This window comes from Camelus bactrianus, chromosome 2 (assembly GCF_048773025.1).
Source record: "Camelus bactrianus isolate YW-2024 breed Bactrian camel chromosome 2, ASM4877302v1, whole genome shotgun sequence".
NCBI classification, from domain to species: domain Eukaryota; kingdom Metazoa; phylum Chordata; class Mammalia; order Artiodactyla; family Camelidae; genus Camelus; species Camelus bactrianus.
This window is the reverse complement of record NC_133540.1, coordinates 82,128,421-82,155,791: the sequence shown is the minus strand read 5'-3', so window position 1 is coordinate 82,155,791 and position 27,371 is coordinate 82,128,421. Positions and strand designations below refer to the sequence as shown.

At 33.2% G+C, this 27,371-nt stretch overlaps 1 protein-coding gene across 3 annotated transcripts in view; it reads left to right on the top strand.

Annotated features, from left to right (window-relative positions):
• Positions 1–27,371, top strand: part of TMPRSS11F (transmembrane serine protease 11F) — a 66,281-nt gene that overhangs the window by 6,818 nt on the left and 32,092 nt on the right. For all 3 annotated transcript variants that reach the window (XM_045504687.2, XM_045504688.2, XM_010967546.3), the window contains exon 2: positions 4,080–4,160. In XM_045504687.2, coding sequence (XP_045360643.1) covers positions 4,150–4,160 — 11 coding nt within the window. In that variant the 5' untranslated portion in view covers positions 4,080–4,149. The remainder of the gene's footprint in view (positions 1–4,079; positions 4,161–27,371) is intronic.

Sequence of the window (27,371 nt, the reverse complement as noted above, 5' to 3'; positions counted from 1 at the left end):
ACCAACATGATAGGCACAGTGCCTAGCACATAGCAGATTGTTAATAAGTATTTTTTAAATATATGATTGCATGTGGTCATGTAAGATAATGAAACAAAACTTAGTAGGCATCTATAAGACTACAATTTCAGCAAGGGAATAAAGTGGAGATACAGATTTAGGTGTTGACTGAATAGAGGAGAGTTCTATAAAGTCATGAGAATAGACTAATTCTTGAAAGAGAGATTTTTTTTTTGAAAAACAAAATTCAGAAGACCTAGTATAGGAACCTTCTACTTGAGGTCTTAAAGGACTTCCTTCAACTTAAAAATTAAGGAAAAAAATGCTTATTTATTGTTTGTGTCACAAGTCTTTTTGGATTAAATTCTGCCTGTGGAGCTTATGGTATGTTGATTAGTTTGACACATTTTTTCTTTCAGTGTAAGCCACTGAGGTACAGCTAATATGTAAGAATGTAAAGTGGGCTAGTCTGTCTTACTCAGATCCAGTATCATTTGATAAAGAACATCTCAGCCTGCTTTGTTTCAAATGAGAAACACCTAATGATTACTTCATTATACTATTACATAGCTGGAAAACAGAAACCTCCAAAACCATGAGGAGACCACCTAAAGAATGCTCTGTAAGGTAGTTTTTGAAGTCTCACTGCACTACTTAAAACTGATCAATTGTTTTAGCTACCAACAGAATATTTATCAGCAAGCACAGTATTGTGGTAATTTATATCTGAATGATAATAGACTATGTATACAACTTTGAAGCTGGTTATAATGAAGTAATTAAACTATTTGTATTGAAATACAATAATTTATCCTATTTCTAAAATATGTATTTTGCCTAAAAGTTTTTCAAACAAAACAATTAGGATCTGAGAAAAAAAATTACTGACTTGAACATTGGTGTGAACAACTCTAAGATCTACTCTTTGAGATTAAAAAAATAAACATATATTATGTTTTGATCTTCTCAGTTCCATAATTTAACGAGTACATGGAAATGATCCATGGAGATGAGTTGATCTTAGAGTGAGTGTTCCCAGTTTTTGTCCTAAGTTGTCTGGATAAATAATGTCTACTAATTCTTATGCTGTATTAGAGAAAGGCTACTGAATTTGGTCTCCTTTTCCTTCAGCCAGTGATGCATTTATTCTAACCCACAGGACTTGTTATCTCCCTTGAGGTGGTCTCTTTCTTCCATGTTATCACTCTTTGGTAGTGCTTGCACTTGGCAAGGTGTGATCCTCCACTAAATCCCCTTTATGCTCTTTCTTCAATGGTAAAGTAATACATTGATTGCCTTAGTAAGTGCAAGGTAAAACTTAAGGTCAGCCCTCAAACCCTAGGCTATTAGTAAGTATGAGGTTAAATTATTTATTTGCAATGACTTTATTTATTAAGTTCATAAATTTAATTAATTTATTTTAAAATCTGAAATTACAGAGAAATGTACACAAATCTTTTATAGAATCTATTCTAAATCTAATCTATTTTTTTATTTTTTTATTTTGGACACTGAAGAAACATGATCAATTTGGGAGTATCTTAACTTTCTCCTTGATGTCTTGGTGTAATATCCTATTGTTAATTTTTCCTGTTGATGCTTTGCCTCATACACTCGTTGTCTTTTGACTGATAATAAATCAATCAACAGCACAGTAATAGAAACAAGTGTGGTGCCTGCCCACATGAAGCAACGTGCGCTAAGGTGCTGAGAAAGCAATGAGATCAAATTCATATGTAGTAATTCACTTTTATAGTGCATGTTACTAATGCCTGCCAGCCTTCCGAATTAGCTGATAGAGTTATTCAGCCTTAGAATGAACATTCATTGAAAAATCTTCATATGCTACATTAATTAGAACCTAATACATAAATGTCTTTATTTAATACAATTAAAGCAAAGAACTAGAGAATTATGTTGCTAAAATGAGAACCATACAGACAAAAGAGTTTGGAAAACACCCCTTTTGAACTCTATTGAAAACAATTAGCAATACAGTGCTAATCCTAGGGAAAAAAATGGATTTGAGAGAAAGTACAATACTTAATACTTCTGGGCTTTATTATGGGCCAGACACTTTGTTCAGTCGCTTATACTTATTATCTTGTTTAAACTATGTACAAGTATTATCCTATTTTCTGGGGTGGGAGGGGGTGGGGACTGGGATATAGAAAGGTTAAGAATGTTCCCAAGTTCACATGGTTAGTTGATAGACACAGCATACTGGTGTACCGCCATCCACCATGAGAAAGTCATTACCTCAGAGAATAAAGGGATTATTTTACATATTCACTAAAAGCAGAAGGGAAAAAATAAAAATAATCAAAGAAACAGAACTTTTAAAATCAAACAGATGATAATTTGAGAGAATGGTGTAGCAGGAAAGGTTCCTGAGAAAGACAATTAAATGTCTATTTTTGAGCTTTTAAAAATAAGATAGCTTCTATTGTGATCTCTGACTGTTTAAATATTACTCTATCTCTTAATTCTCACCCCCAAGTCCTATAATTCAATATGAAAATGCTGATTTTCTTAAAATAAGAAATATGTACATACTGCATGTTTCATTCCAGAACCCTCAAAGCTGGTTCTTAACTTACTTGGACATGCTTTTTGTAAGGCAAAATTTCCTCCACTTAAGCCAAAGAGTTTATTTTCTACTGTATTATTATTTATAAATATAAAGAGCTGAGAATATTTTTATGAATTTAAACAAATATCAATTATTAAAATATTAATTCATTAGTGAGAAATATTTTAATGTAAACATTAAAATCATTTAAAAGCATATTTGTACAATGTTAATTTCAAGTTAGCACAGTATTACCATATAGAAAATCAAAATAATAATGTTATAGCAGATACTAAAATTAAGAAAATTTTTCTATACCAGTTTTGTTAGATTTAAAAAATTTTTCCTTTTGGAAAAAATCACATCCCCAGAGAATGAAAGTTATTATTCCTAAGTTAAGCTATAATTTTCAATATAGTTAAAGTGACTTGATAAGTTCCTGTGAACTATTTATTCAGAATTCTTTATTCCTTCTCAAAATTATATTGTCACATGTCTCTTTGTCACATTGTTTATAACTATACAAACTGACAATCTACCTCAGTTCTTCTATTTGTAAAATGTCATGGGAAATGTATTTTATATTAATGTCTTAGTGGAATATTATAATGATAGTGTTAAGATAAGATTCATATTGTTATTTGTAGCATCTTAGATAAATGTATTCTGTATGAATAACAAAGATGCATGTTTAAATCTTTTTTTTCCCCTTTAATATCTCCTGGCTCTGATCCTTTAAAAACAGCTCTTAAAATTGTAATATTCTTCCTGCAACTTTACTTATCTTCATTACAAGTTCATGTATTCAGATTAAAAGCTCTGTGGATGAATTATCTAAAGTGACTATTTATAAATATTGAGGAATTCACATGCACTAAAATAGACTAAACTATTCCTAATGATAAGAAAGGAGAAAAAGTTTTTTTAAAATTTTTTTGGATCTTTTTGGTGGTAAATAAATTATATCAATAAAATCTGTTATCTTTAGAGCTCAAATGGACAGTATTAGAAAAGGTAATGCAGTCCCAACACTTTACTTATGAGGAAAATAAATCCCAATGAGCTAAACAGCAAGCCCATTATCATACCACCGAAGCAAAGACAAGCATCTTGGCACAGAGCCCAGGTCTGTTCCACATCGCCACACCTGATGATTCCCTCAAAGGGGAGAAGATATAATCATTTTAATGAAGTACAGAGCACCCAATGTACTCTAATGTTTTGCTGGTTTATTTTTTTTAAAACAAATTGAGGCCACACCTCAATGCTGATCATACCTTCCCAATCGGAAAAGTGTGGCCCTCTGAATCATCACCAGTTGCATGTGGTCTGCCCTCTCTGCTTGGAGCTTCTCTACAAAGGTATTGACAATTCCTCCACCTGCGGAACCAGCAGGCACAAAGTTGATCATATTCTTATCAGGCTATTTCCAGGCTGCAGACCTCGGTCATTAAACCAGTCAGACTTGTTTCTTTTCTTGTTGCCAATGACTCTCATTATTTTCCAGCCTCCCAGCTCTGACCTGGCTGATAAAGATCAGATGGTGCCTGAATAGAAGGTGCCCCAGTTCTGGGTCCATGATGTACGGGTAAGTACTCAGCTTTTCTTGGTCAAAGTTACCAGTGGTGATAGAGGTTTATGATTCCTGAGACAGGCAGGACAGATGTTGGCAGGTGGAGACTGCTTTAAAAATAAGAATTTCTCATGTGTGTTATTGTATTTTGTGTTAAAGTTTTCTTTTGTTGTTGTCTTTAAACGTTAAGAATTTTTTTAAACAAAGGTGGTCTTTTCTTTCTAAATGGTAGAAATAGAAATAACGTGCAGTAATATATTATATTACACATAAACATTTAGAAAAATCTATGCTTCAAAATTAAAATATTTAATATGGTTTATTTAGTTTCTTTAGAATGATCAATAGCTTGGTATAAATTTTTGTCTTACTTTGCTCATTGAAGTATATTCTGGAAAAAGTTGAAATATAAATGTAAGATGAGAGTCTATTAGAGTTTTTATTTCTTTAACTCTAAATAATATAAAGTATCATAGCAATAGGATTATTGCATCTATCATATGAATGAAATGATGAAATTAAAAATTATTGAATTAACAAAATCCAGACTCTATATGACATTTGAAATAATTGAACTCCAAAATAATTAATTAATGAATTTAAGGTAAATAAATTGTATTTATATTTATGTTTAGGTAACTTCAGGCTATTGTTTTTTACAGACTCAGAAATGAATAACTGATATTTGATGAGAGTGATTTAGTTCAAATTCCTATTTAGTCTAACCTTGCTTCTCAGAGGTTCTTAATCTCTCTACAGACACCAATTTCCTAAATGTTCTGCACTGACTAATGTTTCAAACTTAATCATGATTTTGTGATAATTATAATTGTGCAATCATTTGATTTTTGTCTTCAATTAAATATAGTACTTTAAGCCTGTAGGCATTAATACTGAAACAATGAGTGTTCTTGCCCTCCCTAATTTACTGTTAAATAATAGCACGAGCCTGAGGAAGACTGTCCATTTCATTCATTTAGCTTATCCCAGTGGACCCTTTCACAACAGCATGATGTAGCATATCCTCTGTATTTCTTATTAAATATGAAAAAGTGTATTTCTTATTTACCAAGATAAAGTTAGGATAAGACAAAATGTACAGGAGAAAAAACTTACTTTGATATTTAACAAGCTTCCTATAAATATATGTTAACAATTTCAGTTTTAAAAAATTAGCAAAGGGCTTGAAGTTCTCTCATTCTTTTTTTTTTTTTTTTTTCCAGAAGTCTGTGGTATAGCTTTTCTATCAGCCTGGTTCTCTTCTTCCCAATTTTTGGCCTTGTTCTACTCACTCACTTTTCCAATCTGAAAGTATTGTTGCAGACATGAAACTTCTGTATTGAAGCCTCATCAGCTTTGATCCAGAGCTTATTGTTCTGGGGATTTAAAGTATCTTTCTAATTGGGATCCCAGATCAGTATTATTTTCAACACAGATATTTTAGACAGAATTCTAAAAATACAAATTGTGCCATAGAAGTAAGATAAGAAGGTTAGGCAGTGGTTCATTTAATTCATTTGTAAAGGTATTTTGTGCAAGGGATCTAGTCTCTCAAAGAGTGAATAAGCTAAATATATGATGGCTTCTTAGCAGAAGTTCTTTGTCATTGATGTGGTGGAAAGAATACTAGCATGAACTTTAGATGTGTTCTAGATCCAGCTTTGTGCTTATTTGTCTGGAAAAGTCACTTACCTCTCAAGACCTCACTTTTATCCATAAACTATAGGGAGAGTTTACACTAAAATAGATGGGTAGAGTGCTATCACTATTAATGGGACTTGAAATATTTTTTGTGGATAAGCATGAAGCTATTTTTGGTTTATTGATTCATAATTTGAGTATTTTGGTAGTAAGTTCACTTTGATTTTTTTCTTTGTTGTATTAAAAAATAAATAATATCTGATATATTGTTTTACTATATCATATATAGTAAGTGTATTATATTGTGGAGCTGTTATTTTAAATATATGATTGTGTATCACACCCCATTGTGATGTAGAACATTTCTTACATGGGTCATGGTCAAAAATATTTTTAAAAACACCCCATTACATAGCCGTAAAGTCTTTTTGAATACTTAAATTCTATGATTTCAAAAAGTTAATAGCTAATTAATATGGAGAATGTTAACCTTCTGAAGGCCTTAGAGAACCACTTAAATTATCCTAGAGTGCTGATTATTTTTTCCCTAGTCCCTATATCCGGTGTGTCTACAAGTGAGACAGGGATAAGAGATGTTACTGGCAAGTAGGCTTAGAGGCAAGAGGCAAATCAACATGCCACACACTGATGGCGTAATCTGATAAATGTTTTTTAAAAAAGTATAAACAAGGTATTATGGGGGTTCCCAGTCAACCTCATAAAAGCTTCTCTGAGTATACAGTGATTGAGTTTTCTTTTTAAAATCAAGTAAGAATTAGCTGTAGGAGAAAGAAGGAGGTATTTCTGGGATGAGAGAACACAGCCCTTGTAAAAACCCAAGACTTGACATACACTCACAAATAGATGCTGGAAGTTATCAAATGAAACTGATTAGTCAGACTATGAAGGGCCTTTTATACCAGATTAAAATCTTTGAACTTTATTGAAGAGTTGAGTAAAGACTGAAATAAGAGAAAGAAATGATGACATTTGCAATTTAGAAATGTTACAGTAGAACACCAAAGCAGTGTGGTTCTACTATCTTTTTGGTACAGTTGCAGAACTAAATGAAAGGAGTGCCAAGGAGACCATCTATGGGCATGTTGTTTCTCCTGCCAATAATCAGTGTTCCTTCTCACATTAGGTGAGACCCTATAGCCTTCCTGCCATTGTGTCTTACACCTTATTTACTCCTGAAGCACAGCAATCCTATCTAAACTTGCATAATATATGGTATATACTTCCTCCTTTTGCACTTCTCTGTATGATTATTTGTTTACAATCATGTCTCCTTAGTTAAACAGAGCTGTCTGTATTCCCAGTGACAAACACATTGCTTGGCCCATTGTAGACTGTTAATAGTCTACAATGTGGTGACTTACATACATCTAAAGTCAAAGAACAGATACTAAGAATGTAGGAAAGGCCAGGAGTAAACAAAAATTTCAAATTTGCTTTTCATTATATATTTATTCAAGAAGAGCTATGAGATACTTGAGATATACTAATTCAGAAGGTAAATAAAAAGCTGAACAATAAAAAGAATTCATTCCAAGAAAACTTACGTTGTTGGTGCTAATGAGGATTTACTGTTGAAGACGGGAAAGCATCAGACACATGCTTATGGAATAGATTTTATAGTTGCATTTATTTGGTAATTCAACAAATACTTATGATTTTAGCTTATAGTGTACTAGTGGTACACTATATATACATGCTGTATGTGCATATCTGCATACACTATTTACATTATATATACATGATATGTGTTGTGCATATGTATCATGTGTAGATACATACACATACCACATGCACATAAACAAATGCACACATAGACACATATATGAATGAAACAAACATATTCTCTCCTTTTATGGTGTTCACAATCTAAAAGAGGAGACCGGATAAAGTTGAGGTAAAGGTTTTGTATTTTTTTCCAATAATTTTCTCTAATCACTTCATTTATCTTATAATTCCTGGATTTGATGATAATGCTGATGATAATAATTGCCAGCTCTTTTAAAAAATAGATTTTCAATTCATACGATAACACTCTACAGTCGACTTTTGTGTATATTTAGATAAATGAAAGCTAAATTTGTGAAGTACATTTTGAAAACAATAAATATTGAAAAAAAATTCCTATTGTGCTTAAAGAAGCCTTGTAAAGATCTAAATTGGATCTCTCAAAATTATTCAACAAATGTAGGAAGACAACACGGAAACCAATATCTTGACCAAGAAGACAAGTCTGTGTTGCATTGGGCAGTTATTTGCAGTAGTCTTTGAAAAGGATATTGTGTCATTGGAATTCTATGGGTTTGGGTTAGAGTAATGGGTAAATATTTAGGAATGAGAAAGTTTTTCATACTCTTGAATCATGTAATCATTATATGGTCTCATTATTTATTGTAAGGCATTTGAACCTTTAGCATTTCAGGAAGCTTAATATTCAAAATCCAGCTTCAAAAGCCAATTCAAAGACAAATCAGAAATGTTTGCGTTTGTTGTTTTAGATTCTGTACAATATATTTTCTTCTAATAGTGTATAAGACTAAACTCTGACTCTTAACTGATTTCCTGTAGTTGCCAGCATTTAAAATGTACTGACTTTTCTTTAAATTATTTTATAAAGTTCTTAAGACTTTATAATTAATTGTTTATTACTGCTCAGAATTGAAAACAGGGCACTTTGAGTCATTCAACAATTTGTATTATCATTGGGTGAAGAGAGCAGCCCACATTTTAGGTATTTTATACAAAATAAAAAATGAATTAATCTAAAATATAAATTAGAAAATGTACAGTAGTATGATCTACTAGTGGAAACCATATGAAATTGCCCTTTTTATAGGTTAAAAATGACTGAATACCAGAAATTTCTTATGGTTAAAATTTGTCTAATCTATTCCAGGTCTTGTTTTACTTATCCTAGAATGTAGTAAATGGAATGACTAAATGCAACTTTAAAAGCTTTTATAAACTATCACGGCAATGTTTGAAAAATCCTTCATACTACCTAAAAAATACTGGCTTAAATACTAGAATGTCAAATACTCTTGAGCCACACATCTCCACAGGTGAGATAAAATGAGCAAGTTGGCAAGAATTAAGGTCTGAAAATAGAAAAAGTAAAATCTAGTGCAAAACAGAGTGTAAGGTTTGTCTAGAACCTATGGTAAACAAAAAAGGGAAAATAGCCCAGATAATCATTTAATCTACAAAATGTGAAATAGTTGCCTTAAGTCTTGTATCTCCCCTTCTCACACCTATTGACAAATTTTTGTACTTGCTCTGCCCTGCTTCTTCTCATAATCAACTAAACTTGAATAGGCAGAAGGACCTAAAGTGAATGAGGCCTTTGTATAATATGGCAGTGTCAAATCATAAGAGAAGCTATACAAAGTAAGAACTGACAGTTGCATCTTTGTTAAATGTTTTTAAAAATAGATTTAACAATCAAGTCAGTTATGTTACTCCCATACTGAACTCACTGGTACTTTCACACATACTTTCACACTGAACTCATGATTTCAGCCATATGTATAGACCTGAATAAGTTGTAGGGGCCTGTTAAGGATTGAGCTTGAAATATTAGCATAGATACCACCTTGAAAGGTATCTTAGCTCTCCTGTCTACTAAGTCAGTGAGGCATTATGACCCTACTACCTCTTTTCCCTTTTATCATTCATCCTTCCATAGTCATCTTTCTTCTTGGTGGTTACTACCCTCTGTTTATACCTTTATTTCTAATCTCAAACTTCAGTTGCTTTAGGTGGTACTGTTCACCATTTCTGTTATTGGTAAGGTAGAGGAAAGATCAATTCATTTTTTCTTTACTTATGTATCATATCACTTTTAAGAACATATTAACTCATGGGATAAAATGCTTGAGACAAGTACCTTCACCTTTTCACATTTTCAGTTAAGTTAACTCAAGAAATATGTCCTAAATTTTTTTTTCTCTTTGAAGGAAAGCAGACTTAGATCCCTTGCCTTTTATGACTAATCTTTTTGGGGGCAACTGCTTCTTGCTTAGGACTGTTCCTATGTTCTTTACCCTTTGGCCCAATAAGAACAGCAAAAATTAAGTGAGTATTTAATATTTCTTTTAAGTTGGTAAAACCATTCATTTCTCTTTGTTTGAATTTATTTAGCTGGTCAACTGCCATCTCCTTCTCACTGACAACAGCTTTTAAAAGAATATTAAATATTCCTCATAACTGCTCTATGTCAATATGGAAGATATGACTTATTAGCCAAGAGCTTACTCATTCACAAATTTATGGACTTCAGATTTTTTAATAGTGTTATGTATATCTATTTGTGTTGTGGGGATCTCTTTGTCTTGACTCTCTCAGGACCCTCCATTAGTTGGAAATTTGGATGGCTGATGTAGAGCTGCAGTTTATTATCAAGGGACATAGTAAGGCCAGCTGTTAGTATATTCTTACCTTACTCGAATAAGCTGAGTCAGGTACTACTGCTGATATTTGTAAGCCAGAGTTCAGATTTAAGCATCAATCTACATTCCCTCAAATTTAAAAAAAAAAAAGTTTAATTCTTCCCAATTTTTTAAGTGGATTAGTAATCAAGAGTACTAATGTGCATATCTCTAAACTAATGAGGATAAAAGTTACTCTATACAACATTGTCTTTCTGGAAGTGATCTAATAAATTTTAAATGAGATTAACTTTCATTCAACAGGCTATGTACTAAGATTTGTTCTAGATGCTTGAAACCGGATTATCTACTTTAATTACATGTTTTCCATTCATTAGAATAAGTGAAATAAACATTATTTAAAATGGATTCTCCATATTAGAATTGTATTTTCTTTGATTCATGTTGCATTTGCTAATGCTAATGTTACATTTATAATGCATAACTGCTTAATTACATAGGAGAAACTACATGGAAACTAGATTTCAAATGCTGCAGATATACTTAATGAAATATGACTATTATTATGCATATAGCTATGCAATAAGCTTTTTTTCCCTGGATATAATTCCTTTTCAGAGTTTTCTCTATAGTCAGATATAATATTATAATAAGTTAATTAATGAATTTTTATGCAAATATAGAAGCAAATCTATTTATGAAAATAAAAGTAGGATCTATCAGCATATGAAATTCAACAACAGAACTCTGATCATTCTTACAAAGACAAAATTTGGTACTTACATTGTTTAAGTTATACACACAGTTTGTCAGTTTTCTTTAAAAGCTCAGAAGATAAAATTTAATCATTCTTTGTAATTTCATAGCTATGAAGTATATCTTTTTAAACTTCTGGGTATTATATGAATTTTCTATGGCAAATAATTATCAATTAACCACTTAATATATTCCTAGAACTTAAAAAAATTAAAAATAGCTACTTGAAAAAATTATATCTAATGAAATAGCATTTGGGTTGTATATTTTTAGGTCATTTGTCAATGATAAGGCAGCTCAGCATTTGAGGGGAAAATTCCAAGAATGAGAAGCTCTAAAATGTCTTCGTATGCAACACTCTAACCTACCCATTACCTCTTTCACAGATGACCTTTCAGAAATGTGACAGAAAGATTCTGGGGCATGTTAATTTTGTTTATTTAACATGTAGATTATATTGTAGATGAGAACACTGTTGATCTTCCTTATCTAGGACATTTATATCTTAATCACAGCTCCTCCCTCTGAACTGGATTGCAAAATACCACTGAAATACAGACCTTTACACCAGTCAATCAAACAGAAAGCTAAGTAAAGAACACTGGCTGCTCACTATTTATAATAGACAAGACATGGAAACAACCTAAATGTCCATCAACAGATGACTGGATAAAGAAGATGTGATATATAGATAGATAGATAGATAGATAGATAGATAGATAGATAGATAAGATATTATACTTATATATAATGGGAAATTACTCAGCTATAAAAAAGAATGAAATAATGCCACTTGCAGCAACATGGATGGACCTGGAGATTATCATAGAGTGAAGTAAGTCAAACAGAGAAAGATAGATATCATATGGTATCACATACGTGGAATCTAAAAAAAAAAAAGAAACACATTCTATTTACAAACCAAAAACAGACTCATGGACATAGAAAACAAACTATGGTTACCAAAGGGGAAAGGATGAGGAGAGAGAAATTAAGAGCTTGGGGATTAAGATACACATTACTATATATAAAATAGATAAACAACAAGGACCTACTGTATAGCACAGAGAACTGTATTCCGTTTCTTGTGATAACATATAATGAAAGAGAATCTGAAAAGAAAATATAAATATGTATCTGTATGTATAACTGAATCACTTTGCTTTATATCTGAAACTAACATTGTAAATCAACTACACTTCAATAAAAAATTTTTAAAAAAAGAACACTGGTTGCTTATTGACTTGACCTTCCCTGATTCCCTACTCTACTGTTTTCATTTAAAATTTTTATTGAAGTATATACTTGGTTGACAATATTATATTAGTTTCTGATGTACAGCATAGTGATTCAGTATTTTTACAAATTATATCTCATTAAAAGTTATTACAAGATAATGGCTATAATTTTCATGGCTGTTAATGCTATTATATATAGTACAGGCATATCTCATTTTATTTCACTTCATTATATTGTGTTTGGCAGATACCGTTTTACAAATTGAAGCTTTGTGGCAATCTTGATTCTAGCAAGTCTATTGGTGCCATGTTCCAACAGCATTTGCTCACTTCATGTCTCACTGTCACATTGCTAGTACCCACAATATTTCAAACTTTTCATTATTATTATATGTGTCATGGTGGTTTGTGATCAGTGACCTTGGATGTTACTATTGTAATTGTTCTGAGGCACCATGAACTGTGCCCATGTAAGACAGAGAGCTTGGCTGATAAATGCTTTGTGTGTTCTGACTGCTCCATTGACTGGCTGTTTCCCCTTCTCTCTCCTTTTCCTCAGGCTTCCCTATTCCCTGAAACACAACAATATTGAAATTAGGCCAGTTAGTAACCCTACAATAGCTTCTAAGTATTCAAGTAAAGGGAAGAGTTGCATGTCTCTCATTTTAAATAAAAAGCTAGAAATAATGAAGCTTAGTGAGGAAGGCATGTCGAAAGCTGAGACATGCTGAAAGCTAGGCCTCTTACACCAGCTAGCCAAGTTGTGAATGTAAAGGAACAGTTCTTGGAGGAAACTTAAAGTGCTATTCCAGTGAACACACAAACGATAAGAAAGCAAAACAGCCTTATCGCTGATACAAAGAAAGCTTTACTGGTCTGGATAGAAGATCAAACCAGCCACAACATTCCCTTAGGCCAAAGTCTAATCCAGGACAAGGCCCTAACTCTCTTTAATTCTATGAAGGCTGGAGAGAGGTGAGGAAGCTACAGAAGAAAAGTTTGAAGCTAGCAGATGTTGACTTATGAGGTTTAAGAAAAGAATCTGTCTCTAGAACATAAAGGTGCAGAGTGAAGCAGCAAGTGCTGATGTAGAAGCTGTAGCAGATTACCTAGAGGCTCTAAAATAATTCATGAAGGTGACTACACTAAACCACAGATTTTCAATATAGATGCAATTGCCTTATATTGGAACAAGATGCCATCTAGAACTTTCATAGCTAGAGAGAAGTCAATTCCTGACTTCAAAGATTCGGAGGACAGACTGAGTCTCTTTTTAGGGACTAATGCAGCTGGTGACTCTAAATTGAAGCCAATGCTCATTAACCATTCCAAAAATTCTAGAGCCCTTAAGAATCATGCTATATCTTCTCTGTCTGTGCTCTATAAATGAAAGAACAAAGCCGGGGTAACAGCATATCTGTTTACAATATGGTTTACTGAATATTTTAAGCCCACTGTTGAGATCTACTGCTCAGAAAAAAGATCCCTTTCAAAATATTACTGCTCATTGACAAGGCATCAGTCATTCAAGAGCACTGATGAGTAAAATTTATTATTATTAACACATTTTATTTTATTATCATTTATTAACACAGTATCCATTCTTCAGCTCATGGATCAAGGAGTAATTTCAACTTTCAAGCCTTATTATTTAAGAAATCCATTTTGTAAGGCTATCACTGCCATAGATAGTGATTCCTCTGATAACAAAGTAAATTAAAAACCTTCTGGAAAGGATTCACCATTCTAGATACTATTAAGAATATTTGTGATTCATGAAAAGAGGTCATAATACCAACATTAATGGGAGCTTTGAAGAACTGATTCCAAACCACATGGATCACTTTGAGGGGTTCAAGACCTCACTGGAGGAAGGAACTGCAGATGCGGTGGAAACAGCAAAGAGAACTAGAATCATAAGTGGATCCTGAAGATGTGATTGAATTGCGGCAATCTCAGGATAAAACTTTAACAGACGAAGAGTTCCTTTTTATGGAGGGGTAAAGAAAGTGGTTTCTTGACATGGAAACTACACCTGTTGAAGATGCCATGAAGATTGTTGAAATGACAACAAAGGACTTACAATGTTACACAAACAGGTGATAGAGCAAAGGCAGGGTTTGAGAGGACTGACTCCAGCTTTGAAAGATCTACTGTGAGTAAAATGCTATCAAACCACATTGCATACTACAGAGAAATCATTTGTCAAAGAAAGAGTCAGTGTGACAAACTTCATTGTTGTCTTATTTTAAGACATGGCCTCAGCCACCCCAGCCTTCAGCAACCACTACCCTGATCAGTCAGCAGTCATCAATACCAAGGCAAAATGATGTGTCAGCAAAAAGATTACAACTCACTGAAGGTTAATATGATGGTTAGCATTTTTTAGCAATAAAATATTTTTCAATTAAGATATGTTATTTTTTTCGTCACAATACTATTGCATACTTAATAGACTACAGTATAGTGTCAACATAGCTTTCATATGCACTGAGAAACCAAAAAAGTTGTGTGACTTTACTGCGATATTTGCTTTATTGCAGTCATCTGGAACTGAACCTGTAATATCTCCAAGGTATAACTGTACTGTTTATAATTTCAATATTCATTTGTTCAATGCTAATATATGGAAATGCACGTTGATTTTCATATGTAATGTGCTATCCTGTGGCCTCTGTAAGTTTACATCATAGTACCTTTCAGATTGATAGAGATTTTCTATATAATATGTTAATAAAGGCAGTTTATTCCTTTTCATTCTATATGTTCTTAATTTCTTTTTCTTGCTTTACTGAACTGTTTAGGACTTCCAGTATGAATGGAAGTGATGATAGCAGACATCTTTGCTTTGATCCAAATCTTAGGAGAAAGCATTCAGGTCAATACTCAAATGTGTGTGTGCTTTGTTAAATATGTAATTTCTAGGTACACAGACTTCTTTTAAATATCAAAAGTTGCTACAACATCTGATCATTACATTGCCATGACTCTGTTTTTAATAATGAAATGGAAGTGTTTCTGAAACAGACTGAAGTGACATTACCCCTTTAATAATTATTCTAAGTCTATAGAATAGGTTTTGAAAGAATGAGTTTTCAATATGTTCAATGTTATTTCAAACTAATAATTTACTGTATCAGAAATTTTACTAAAATGCTCATCAATGCAATAGTTTTATTACCAGTCTTATTTACCCTTTACACTAGATTTTTAAAAATTTAAATGCAAATGAATGGTGACCAAAGCTATGTTGGAAAGGTCTCCCTGTGAAGGAGCCTTTCATGTGTTGTGACTACCACTCATTGGGATTATTCCAGTGCCAACTAAAGGTTGTGATGTAGGTACTCTATGAACTGCTTCCAGTTAAATTTTTAGAGTTAAAATATATGTCTGTGTAAATTTAGTAGGGCAGTTATTTCCCTTGGATGCTGATTCACTGTGTTCAACGACAAAAACAATGAGTTTTAAGTCAATGAGACAGAATGTCTTACCTTAAGAAATTCATACTATGCAGCTACGTGTCTCTTGTTTAGCTGTATGAATATTTGAAAAATAATTGCAAACAACTTAACGTATCTTTGACACAAATTTGCTGTTCAACCTGATAAACAGGTTTATGTTATAAAATACTGGAAGAGCAATAAATGATTCTTTATAGGAAGCAACTGTTAAGTTAAATGTTAAGTTCACTTATTCATCAAATAGTTAATTGATGTCTATCATTGTCTGGTATCAATATATTTTAATGGAGGATATGGAAATTAAGCAAATATATATCATAATTTTGGTAATGATTAAATGCAACAAAGACTAATGAAAAAGAATAAAAGGATAGAAAGTGAGATGGGCTATTTTAATATAATCAGAGAGTCCTTAAAGTGAGACCTGTAAATATCTGGGGAGGACTATTTCAAGCAAATAAGCAAAAGAAGAACTCTTCAATGCAAAAATGTAGACAAAGTTTTTTAATTATCAGAGTAGAATATTGCCAGGCCAACATAACTGAGAAATAAGATAGCTTGAATTATGTAATTTTTGAAAATGTAATTATACATATACATAATATCTAGAACTAGGCCACCAAGATAGCTCTCATGCATGTAAATTTAACGTAGTGGTAAGGATGGGACTAAATTATTTCTTAACTGTTTAAGAAAACAAACTTCTTAATTTAAAAAAAAGTTTATTCAAAGTAAAACTTCAGCAAGATTAGAAGAATTTGACTGAGACTTTCTGAGTTGGTTTTTATACAAATCAACATGCTTATGCAACTGCAAACCTTTATTCCATTATGGTCTAATTCCTGGGATTATCTGTTATTCCTATTGGCATTTGTAAATTCGCAGCAAACAGTATTTCATAAAATATTGACCGGTGCAACCCCAGTTTATTATCTAGAAGCAGTCATCTAGGTTAATTTTCTTTAAAGTATAAGAATATAGCTGTATAATATTTAACTTAGTGCATAGTATTAAAAATATAAATATTCTGAAATTTTATTTTCTATAGAGCAAACTTTGTAAAGGGAAGATTTATTAATGTACTTAGCACATATTTATGAACTCAGTGAGTGATATAAAGAAGAATGTCACAGTATCTGCTCTTAGAAAATCATAACCTAGGAGAGGATGCAGGTAATTAAATAAAGTAGAATGTAGTATATACATACCTACTCAAAAATGTTTATTGAACAACTATTGTATACGGCACTGTGCTAGACACAGGAGCTACAACAATGAACAAGATAGGTACTATTCATGCCTTACAAGATTTTCAGCCTAGCAGGGTGAAAAAGACATTAAAATCGATACAAATAATATTTGATTGTTTATTATTAACTTAAAGTTGGAGAAGTATAGGACACTATGGAAACAAACGTGCAGTAGGGAGAGCACAACGTGTAATAGAGAACTATTAACCCTGAAGACGTTTGGAAGTATGAAAATAGGGATCACTTTTAGCTAGAGATTCAGAAAACTTCCATGGAAACAAAATAGTTGAGTTGGATCTTGAAGGGTGGATAGGATTTGGGTGTGGCGAAGAGGTAGGAAAGAGTATCACTGATGGAGGCCACAGCTTGAGCAGAGTCATTAAAGTGTGGGAGCATGTTCAAGGGATCAAAGTTAGTCCAGTAGGCAAACTACTGGGAACTTTAATGAAAATAGCCATCAACTGGCTGAAAAGGTAGGTTTAGACCTATGAGTGAATGTCTAGCCTTGATTCAGTGGACAGCAGGCAGCTGAAGACATTTAAGCAAAAGAAACACCATCAGAAAAGGGCTTTCCAAAATATTTCTGTTCACTGGTGTTAGATTGCTGGGGAGAAAAAGTGAAAACAAGGAGACTAGCTAAGACTCCACTGTGATAGTTCAGTTAGGACACACTGAAGTAGGACTTAACCCAAATCTTTGGGTTTATTTTTGGGTTAATTATCAAAGGACAAGATATGTAGGACACAGAAATGATTTGAGATTTAGAATCACAGTCCTAAATTTAAATTCTTGTCCCAATTCTTGTCAATCTTACCTTGCCCAAATTAATCTAAGTCTTAGTTAATTTTAATAATATGACAAAATTGTTGGATGAATTTGAGATAAAATGTATCAACTGTTCAGCACCATGATTGACGAGGAGAGGTTCCAAAGTGGAAATCACACAAATATGCTTCCCCGATGATGGCATTTGTGGTACCATTGAATAAATTACAGTTTCAAGTTGATAAATAATAATTATAATACCTTCCTTTCATTGACTGCTTATTATCTGTCAGGCACTATGCTCAGCACTTAATTTATATTTTCTCATAATACAGTCCAGAATATTAGAGTCATTAATGTCAGTAAAGCCCCTATTTTTTTAGATATGGAACTGAAAGTTATCAAAAAGTCTTAAAGCTAACAATAAATAGTAGAACCTACTGCCATGGGCAAGTTTTAGGCAATCTATTTCATGGCCTCGTAATATAGCAAGCAAGAATGTCTGAGTGGTTATAATAGTCATAAAAATTTTATAAAGAGAAAGTGTTTATTCAGAGAGTCAATGTAAGAGAAAGAATAATTTCAGAAATACTGAACTGAGATGAGTGAAAATTGTGATGGCAGATGTGTAAGCTTCAGCTGTAAGAAGCAGACTAGGCAAACAAGGTAAAATGAGGAGAAGAGCTGGGTTCTGGGGTTATGGTGCTGGGGTTCAATTATGTCAGCGTCATGCTTAATACAATACAGAATTTATATAGAAACCACCTCTAACTGGTGAGCTTCAACCTTAATAAGGCATAAAAGAAAAATGGGATCAAAATGCACAGCGCCTTGATTATTCTGAGGGGGCTTAATACCATGTCTTTGACAAATGACTGAAGAGTTGTTAGTCTTCATTCCCATCGTTGGACTTCTACTAGAACCATTTTATTTTCAAGGCAAGAAAGTCAGATAAGAGTGGAAAATATATTCTATTGAAGTGAGAACCAGAATAAAATGGCTACAGAGAAAAAGAGGAAAGACAATTGAATTCAGTTATTCCTGGGAAAACAATGGATTTTTATAAAGATCAGTTAGTGGCATTTTAATAACAGCAAAAACCTTTATAGTACTTATGGCATTTTACATACATTATCTCACTTTATTTTCATAAGAAACCTATGAATTAGATACAATTATATCCATTTCGCTGATTAAAAAAATTAAAGCACAGAGAAGTTACACATCATGCCTAAAGTCACACAGCTGTTAAGCATTACAGTGGGAATTTAAAAGGGATCAGCTGGACTCCTTAGGGTGCTTTTAATCACTATGGGATTATACTTCATCTCAACTCAAAACAAACTTTATGTCTTTCGACTGACCATAGAGCAGACCATAATAAAAGATAGTTCATTGCTGGTGATTTAATTCCACTGTGTCTCATATTCAAGGCAAAACACTGGGGAGGAAGTTTCTGAGTCTGTGGATATTGCTGAGGTTCAAAAAGGTTCCTTTGTGTACTCAAAATTTCATTTACAGTGAATGAATATTGTGTTAGTTTTCTGTTGCTGCTTCTCTACATTAACATGTGTGTGTCACTGTGTTTGTGTGTGTTTTAAGGAAGGCTGTTAACCTCAGGTAACTTGTGTCATTAAAGAAGTACTACTAAGCATCAGCATTCCCAGAAATGAATGCTTTTTGGCAAGAAGTAGAGAGGACTGTGCCCAGACAGAATATCTAATTTGTATCTATGCTGCAAGTTGAGTACAAGTGTGTTAAGACATGTGTAAAGTATAAAAAGAATTCCCCTTAGGGCTGCTGTCCTGAGAACACCTGATTAGCACATAAATATTGATGCTGTACATGGAGGAGTATAACTTAAGCTGGTTATTCACATTTCTTTGGTATCAAGAATAGTCATGTATTTAAATTCTCATCTTGATGGCATCAGCTATATAAATGGATTCACGTCATCAAGTTCAAATTAATTGTACAGCGTTTCCTGGTAACATTTTATAACGTTAAGGACAAACATAGAAATATGCCTAAAGAGAAGTCATAGAAGAGTGATTATAAAGATTTCAATAATATTGGTCACACTTTATTAAAAATGTTTATACAGTCTTCACAAAATAACTTATTTTGTACTTAAACCCTTGGCCAACTCATCCTCCTTTCCTTTGTGTTGCTGAGTCAAATTAATATACAACTTTATTTAACATAAACTCTTGGGTCTCTTTCTAATTTTGAGTTGGTTGATTTGAAAACAAGGCCAAAGCCTTCAATTCTGAATGTAAAAAGCATACTTAGAAAATTCTCAGGGAGCTGCGCTTTCATCATTTATATTCATCTGTTAAATGATTCCTATTAATATTTCTCAATTGTTGAAAGATGTTTGGGACATTTTTTCTCAATATGTCCCTAATTGTTTCCCCAAGGCAGTGAGGGGATTTGGCTCACTGGTGAAAAGAATTGGATATGTTTACCTGATTTTAATTCATGTAACAGCAGGGACCTAGGTTTGTTGATCAGTGAATACCAGTGCCTATAACAGTGCTGGGCACGCTCTAGGTTTTCAACCAGAACTTGTTGAATGAATTACATGTGACAGAAGGATTAGATCCATTTTGTGTGATCCTAAGGAAATATAACTCGCGTAATGGATATAAAGTTTAGGAATGCATTCTTTAAAACCACCATCAGGTTATTCAAAGGTGAAAGGAGTTTCCTTGGGAAGTTAGGAAGGAAGGATTTCAAGGATAGGCTGGCCAACATTATAGTAGTGATACGATAAAGGAGATTATAGCACTGGTGATTTAAGTGGGTTAATTATAACATGTTTAACTATGAATTTTGAGATTCTATTTGGCTTCCCGGATAAAACCAAGAAAGGAGTCTTCAAATTCCTACTCTCAGATGTATAAATACACTTGTGTCTACAACAGTCTCAGAGAAAGGAGATCCCTCTAAGACTATTTCTTTAGATCCCAGACTTTCCTAGTTCTTCTAAGTCCTGGCACAGCAGGGAATAAATGGCTCATGTTTATATCTGCTACATGTCTACTGGTTCCTTTCTTATAGGATTTTCCTATGTTGAACAGACTTTATAGAGGTGACACTTGAAAAGTGATAAGGCCCTCCTGGGTGTATAGCAGGTAAAGGCTGGTGAATCAAATGTGAGATGAGAAGGTGCTGTATGGGAGATCAGGATGCCAAGGGCTCCATCAAGGTCACGCTAAAGAATTTGTGTGTCGCTTGGATCTATGAATGATTCCAGCCTTCACTTTGTGCATATCTCTGCTTAGATGTCACCTTTGCAAAAAGGTCTCCCCTGATCTCTAATCTCAACCCACCTCCATTCATTCTCTATCCTCTTACCTGACACTTTACATTTATGTATAGATTTATTTCTTGCTGTCTTCCCCTCAGGAGATGTGAAGGCAGAGAACATATTCTCAGTCCTGCTATATCCCTACTATATAAAATAGTGTCTGAAATAAGTAGGTGCTCAATGAACATACATTGAATCAACGAATAAAATCAGGTGTCTTATTAACAGTATGTTTGATAATCATAGTAATCAGAAAGTCTTCTTGAGGCAGAAAATGTGATCGTTCTAATGCAACTTTTGTAGTCAACCAGAAAATAAATGATCTTGAAATGTCTGCCATATTTTTTAAGGATATGGGGAAACCATAGAAATGTTACTCATATTTGCAAGAATTAAATTAAATTACTAAATATTGTTGTTTGTGGAGCTGCTTTCAGAGGCAGAGCTGACCTTGCTGATGTCATAGCATGGGAGGAGGTTGCTTCTGGGTGCTTACATGATAGCGATCATTATTTTGAAGGTCAGCTATAAAGGGGTAAAGATCTTATGCCAGATCTAGAACTCAAAGGTCTTAAAAGATGTTTAAGGAATTTTTGGAAAACACATGAGATTTTTGTCACTGATATCCTGAAATGTTTTACATACTTCCATATTATATTGTACTAGATAAATAAGAATTAACAAGACTAACATCCTGCCTCCCCCCACCCCCACCCCACCTATAGAGCTATTACACATTCTAGTAAAGGAACAGGATGCTGTGCAATTTCTGCCCACACTCTGCAGCTTTGCCTTCTCCAGTGCCTGCCAAACCAGTCATATCTGGCTGATAGGGAAGCAAATTTTGATGACTAACTCATGCTTGAAATTCCCCGATTTTTCCACCACTTCATCAGTTCCTTGTGCTTCTGCAGTCACTTATTTATCATGGCATTTACAGAATATGACCATGTGTGTCTTTTCGACAAAACTAAGGACAATTTCTTGCCAGAGTCTTTTGATTTGTTTATCTTTGAAATTCTTATGAAGTCCAGAGCAGATTTTGCCTTGTCATGAATATACCAGTGTCACTACTTAGGTAGCTGGATCATTTAAGTGCTGCAACAATACAATCAGTTCTTCTTCTTCTTTTTTTTTTTTACTACCTATCATTTTGCCAATGTTTCTGACCCATGTTTTCTAGTATTGCCAACAGTCTTCCCATAGGAAGAAATCTCCCAAAGTATTGCATTGTTATAAGCCTAAGTAAATTAAACTGTTTAAACCATTAAAATGGCTTCCCAGATATTCTTAAACTCTTTTTACTTCTTCTCACCTTTTATCTGAAATAATGTGAATTATTTCTTTTGTCAATTTCATTAATTTTTCCTTGAAGTGGTAGTGGAAAATGCTACTAATCAGGGAGTTTTCTTTCACTTCCGAATAAATTCTATGGTCATATTTCTGTTTTAAAAGGTGCTTTCATGATAATGAGAAATTGTTCTGCTTGTAAGCAAGGAGTACAAGGGGCAGGATGTATTTAACCAGTATCCCATGCTGGAGAACTCCCTTTATTCTTCAAGGGCTGGCTCAGCTGTCATATTATCTGAGAACTCCTTCCTGTACCCATTTCTGTTCCTTTCTCAAACAACTTTTAGTGTTCAATCCTGTATGTTTTCTTATCACAATACTTGGTAAGTTTATGATTTTCCTATGACACTAAATGATTTTATTATTTTATTCCTTTCTACTGTACCATAAACCCTTTGAATATAAAGTCTATATTGTTGTGATTTTGTTTTTAAATTTTTTTATCCCCAGTGTTTGGAATATATTAGGCACATAATAAAGGTTCTTAAAAAGAACTGAAATAACTGTAACAAAAGGACATGTAACAATCCTGCCAACCAGATCATGCCTCATGTGCCTTTGGATATATTCCAAGTTCAGTACTAGAGACCTTTACCTGAAAACACTTGACATATTTTACATGAATAAACCAAGTCTAATTATTAATATGTAGTTTGGGAGCCTTTACTATGAACTCATAGTCACGAAGTAAGACTTTGGGAGAGAAAAGTACTGGAAAAACTTATAACCTATTTGGAGTTCAGAGAAAGTAGACAATATTCGAGTTTAAAAGGCTTAGAACAAGCTTTTCCTCTAAATCCACAAATAAAATACTATAGTTTACATATCTTAAATGTCTCTATTATTACAAACTAAATGTGAAATATAAATGTATGTATTTTCCCTGGAAAGTCGTGTATTACAAGTAGCTCAGAGAAGATGTGAAGCAGTCAGTCGACACTAAACCAACAAATAATTACTCAGTAATAGCATAGATGTTTTCTGGTGATACAACCTTAGAAAATCATACACACACTGATTGTATTATTAAATCTAGAAATGGGAAAAGTGATGCCAGCACTTATATTTCAGTAAAGAGCTGGTTCATATCCCCATTTTTTAGCTGAATAAATTAAACCATGGGATTAAATTTTTTAAAGGGCAGAGTACTTTGCCAAACCACATGCTATAAAGTATCTCAAATTAGTGGCTTAGGTCATATCAAGAAAAAAAAGACAGGTACAAAAGCAATCCTAAATATAAATGTTAAATGTAACCCTTTTGTCATCTGACAAATCTTTACCATCCAGAGAACACCTGGCAGTGATGTTAGTGATTAATGAAGTTTTACTCTAGCCTGGGGATATCTCTCTCATCGTGAGTGTCCTCTTGCGACTTGCACAATCCACCTGAACCTTGTATGCTTACAAATATTTCAATTTAACTCTTTAAAAGGAAACAAATGGATTAACTTTGAAAAATTCTGAAATAATAACTTAGGCACTAATAGGCTATCTTACACATCTTCATTATCATGACTTATTTGTAACTCATTGTTCTTTAATCTGGTCAAAATTACTATGACTTTTCCATGTAACTTCATATTTCATTGGATTTTGAACAACTTTTATTCCATGGATTCTCACATTAAATCAAGAATCTAAAAGATTTACCTACGTTGAGACTTGAGGGGCTAGAATATGTCTTAATTATATAACAATTGTCCCAATGTGCCTGACATAAAAGACACGCCGTTTAATGTAATATATAATGAAGGTGGCCTACTTCTGCACAGTGCTACTTGAATAACTCGTTAGAAAATCAATTAATTTTGTCATAAAAGCCTCCATTTTGAGAAAAGTTCTATAAAGGAAACTATGGAAAAGCAGGTCTGTTTCAATTGCTTAAATAAACTTCTTAAAAGTTCAAGACTGAACTAGCTATAAGCTCTCTCTAATAAGCAACTGTCATACATCCAATCATCAGCTATCTCTGATACACTAATTATACAGCTTGTTACAACTGGTGATTGGGAAGGGGCAAGCTTTCTCACCAGTTTATTTAGGCATGATTATAGTGATTATCACCCAAGAGCTGCCTCTAAAACAGGATATAACTCTTGGGCTTAATTGCTAATCTACACAGGTGGCATTTTGGGGGGTGGTTGGCAGTCACAGAGGTTATATTTGCTCTCTTGATCAAAACATTTGTGAGACTGTCTAGAAAGAAAGGTGTAAGACAGAGTTTTTTTTTTCTACATGTTATCTTTTAGCTCTCTGATAATGTAGCTTGTCTACTATATCTAGCTGAGTTAAGTCATAAGAATGAAATAGCAGCATAGGCTAAGACAGGAAAATATAAACAGGGGTTACCTCTGCAGTAATATAAAAGGAATTTCTTCTGCTAAAGAAACTGAAATGTTTCTTTTATTAACAATATTTAAAGCCAGGAAATGTTCATTGGTTTATAATTGCTTCTCCATAATAATTTTAATGGCCAAGTTGATAAGATTAATGGCCAATAATTCCAACTCCAAGTTATTTTCTAATGCAGGCACTTCGCACACTTTCTATCCACCAGAAACAGACTTGCAACAATTCTACACGTGGAAGATCTCCTCGTAGTCACGTCTCAGCATAAATACTATCTTCCCAAAGAGGTCTCCCTTACTCCCTCTTTCAAGTAGTTTCCCTCTCCCCGCCCCGTCTATATACTCTTATTTTCAGTCACAGTCATCTTATTCATATTCTTCTTAGCTATTATCACAACTTTAAGGCTCTCTATGCTTACTAGTTTTATCTTTCTCTCCTTCTAGACTACAAACACTACAACAGCAAGGATCATATATTTTCATTTTATTCACTGTGTATTCAATAATTATTAGTGCCTAAAATATGGTTGGTGTTTATAAAATAATTGGTAAGTATTGATAATAATACTTTTATTTTAGAATTTTTTAGCTTTTGTATGCAAATTATTTTTCTAGATGTAGAATCTAAGAGTGTAATTCTTTCATTCATCATTCATTCATTCATTCAAAGAGCAACAATATTTATGTCAGTAATCATGCTAGTTATGGTTAGATACAGAGCAGTAGAATAATCTTATTTTTCTCAAAGAAGCTTATGGCTTCTGACAATTTCTATTCATATAGTTATTCAGAAATTATGAAATAGCTCATACATAACTTAAAGTCTTCACAACCTCTTTGAAAGTTGGGGGGGGATATTATCACCCTAATTTAATCAGCAAGGGATTCTTAAAATCAGATACATCAAGATAAAAAGGTTAATATATGACCAAAGACTTGAACTTTGGATTTCTGATGCTGAATTTCATGCTTTTTCTAATAATGTTTACATGGGTACTTCATTTGTGTAACCACTCTAGTTTTATTTTTATTCAAATTACTGAAAGACTTTAGTTCCTTTATTTTGTTCATTTTAATGGACTTTTTTTAAAGAACAAGTTTACGCTTAATTCTCTCTTTTAAACAGATGCAATACTAGTTAGCATAAAAGGCTTTTATCAAAAGTTCCATTTATCATTAGACTCATATTCAGATTAAATGAATAAATAATTATAATGTACAAATCAGAAGAAACATATAGAAATATATAAAGGGATTTTAAGTGTGATCAAATTAAAATAATCTTTTTTCAAAGTCTGAATCAATTGTACATTAAAAAGATATTTCTAATCTATCATAGCCAAGTTCTCAAAGTTCATTGCACACTTAACACTGCTTTGAATGTGTTTTATCTATTATGCTCATCACAGACATTTCACAACAGCCTAACTAACAAATTACTTTAAATTTTCTGAGTACTTTGTTAGGTTTTTATGACCTTTTTTCCCATCTAAGGGAAACATCACTTCCTTTGCAGTTAGCTGGTACCTGCATATTGTTCCCTACAACTCTACTTCAAGATACAGAAATGAGTTTTTGGCAAAACTTATTTCAACTTTGACATGAGATAAAGTCAATATTACAGTTATATCAGACTGAGAGTAGCAGATTACCAGACAAAACTCATTTTAAAATTAAATATGGCTATGATTTTTAAAAATCTCCTTTACCATGATACAGTGTTATCATGATGTAATATAACATCCTTCCCATAAATGTGAGAGAATTTGATTTTTGTCATTTCTTGCTTATTGAAGGGCTCAGGATACTGAAACCAAACTGACGAAACTTAGGGGGAAAGGAAGTGAATTAAAAAGAAAAAACCTACAGCAACGAAAATATCCATACACTAAATAATCAAGACTACTTAATGCCTGGATTTTGGAAATGGAGACTTCAGTTGTGAATTAGGAGGAGGGCATTGTACATGGGAATATAAGTAACTTTTTTTTGTTTTTTTCTGGGTTGTGTGGTACCAACTTGAATAGCTACTTTTATTAGAGTCATGCAAACAGGTGTTAGTGACACAATTAAAATAAAATGAGTCAACGGGAAGATATAAAAAATGGATACTTTCCACTTGGCTCAGACCAAGTGTGAAGACAGCACACTGCTCATTATTAACAACTTTGACGTCTATGTTGGAAACATTTTCTCTTCATTTAATTTTCAGCATCTTAACTGGAGACACATTACATGAACATGGAAACAAAGGAGCCATTAATCTTTTCCTTGTCTCACAGCTAAGCCGGGAACAAAGCTCCAGGACTAGAGCTAAATCATCTCCTCCTCTCCACCCCACTGCCTCAGCCTTAGTTCAGGCCCTCACCCTGTCTCTCCTGGACCTTCAAAATTACTTCTAAACTGGTCTTCCTAGCTGCACTCTTGCTCTAATTCTCATTCACACCTCTGTGATTGTTCTAAATTCTAGCCTAATTAAAACTTTCATTGGTTGCCCACCCCCTGCAGAGTCAATTTCAAGCTCTTTCCTTTGAGTTATAAGACTCCTCATAAGCTTGTCCAGCCCACCAGCCTTACCATATCCTCTTTCTAGCATAGCAATACTGTGAAAGACTTGCAATCATGGATATACTTTGGGAGACCATAAATTCTTTGAGGGCAAAAGCCGCATTTTACGTGTATATTTTCCCCAGTAT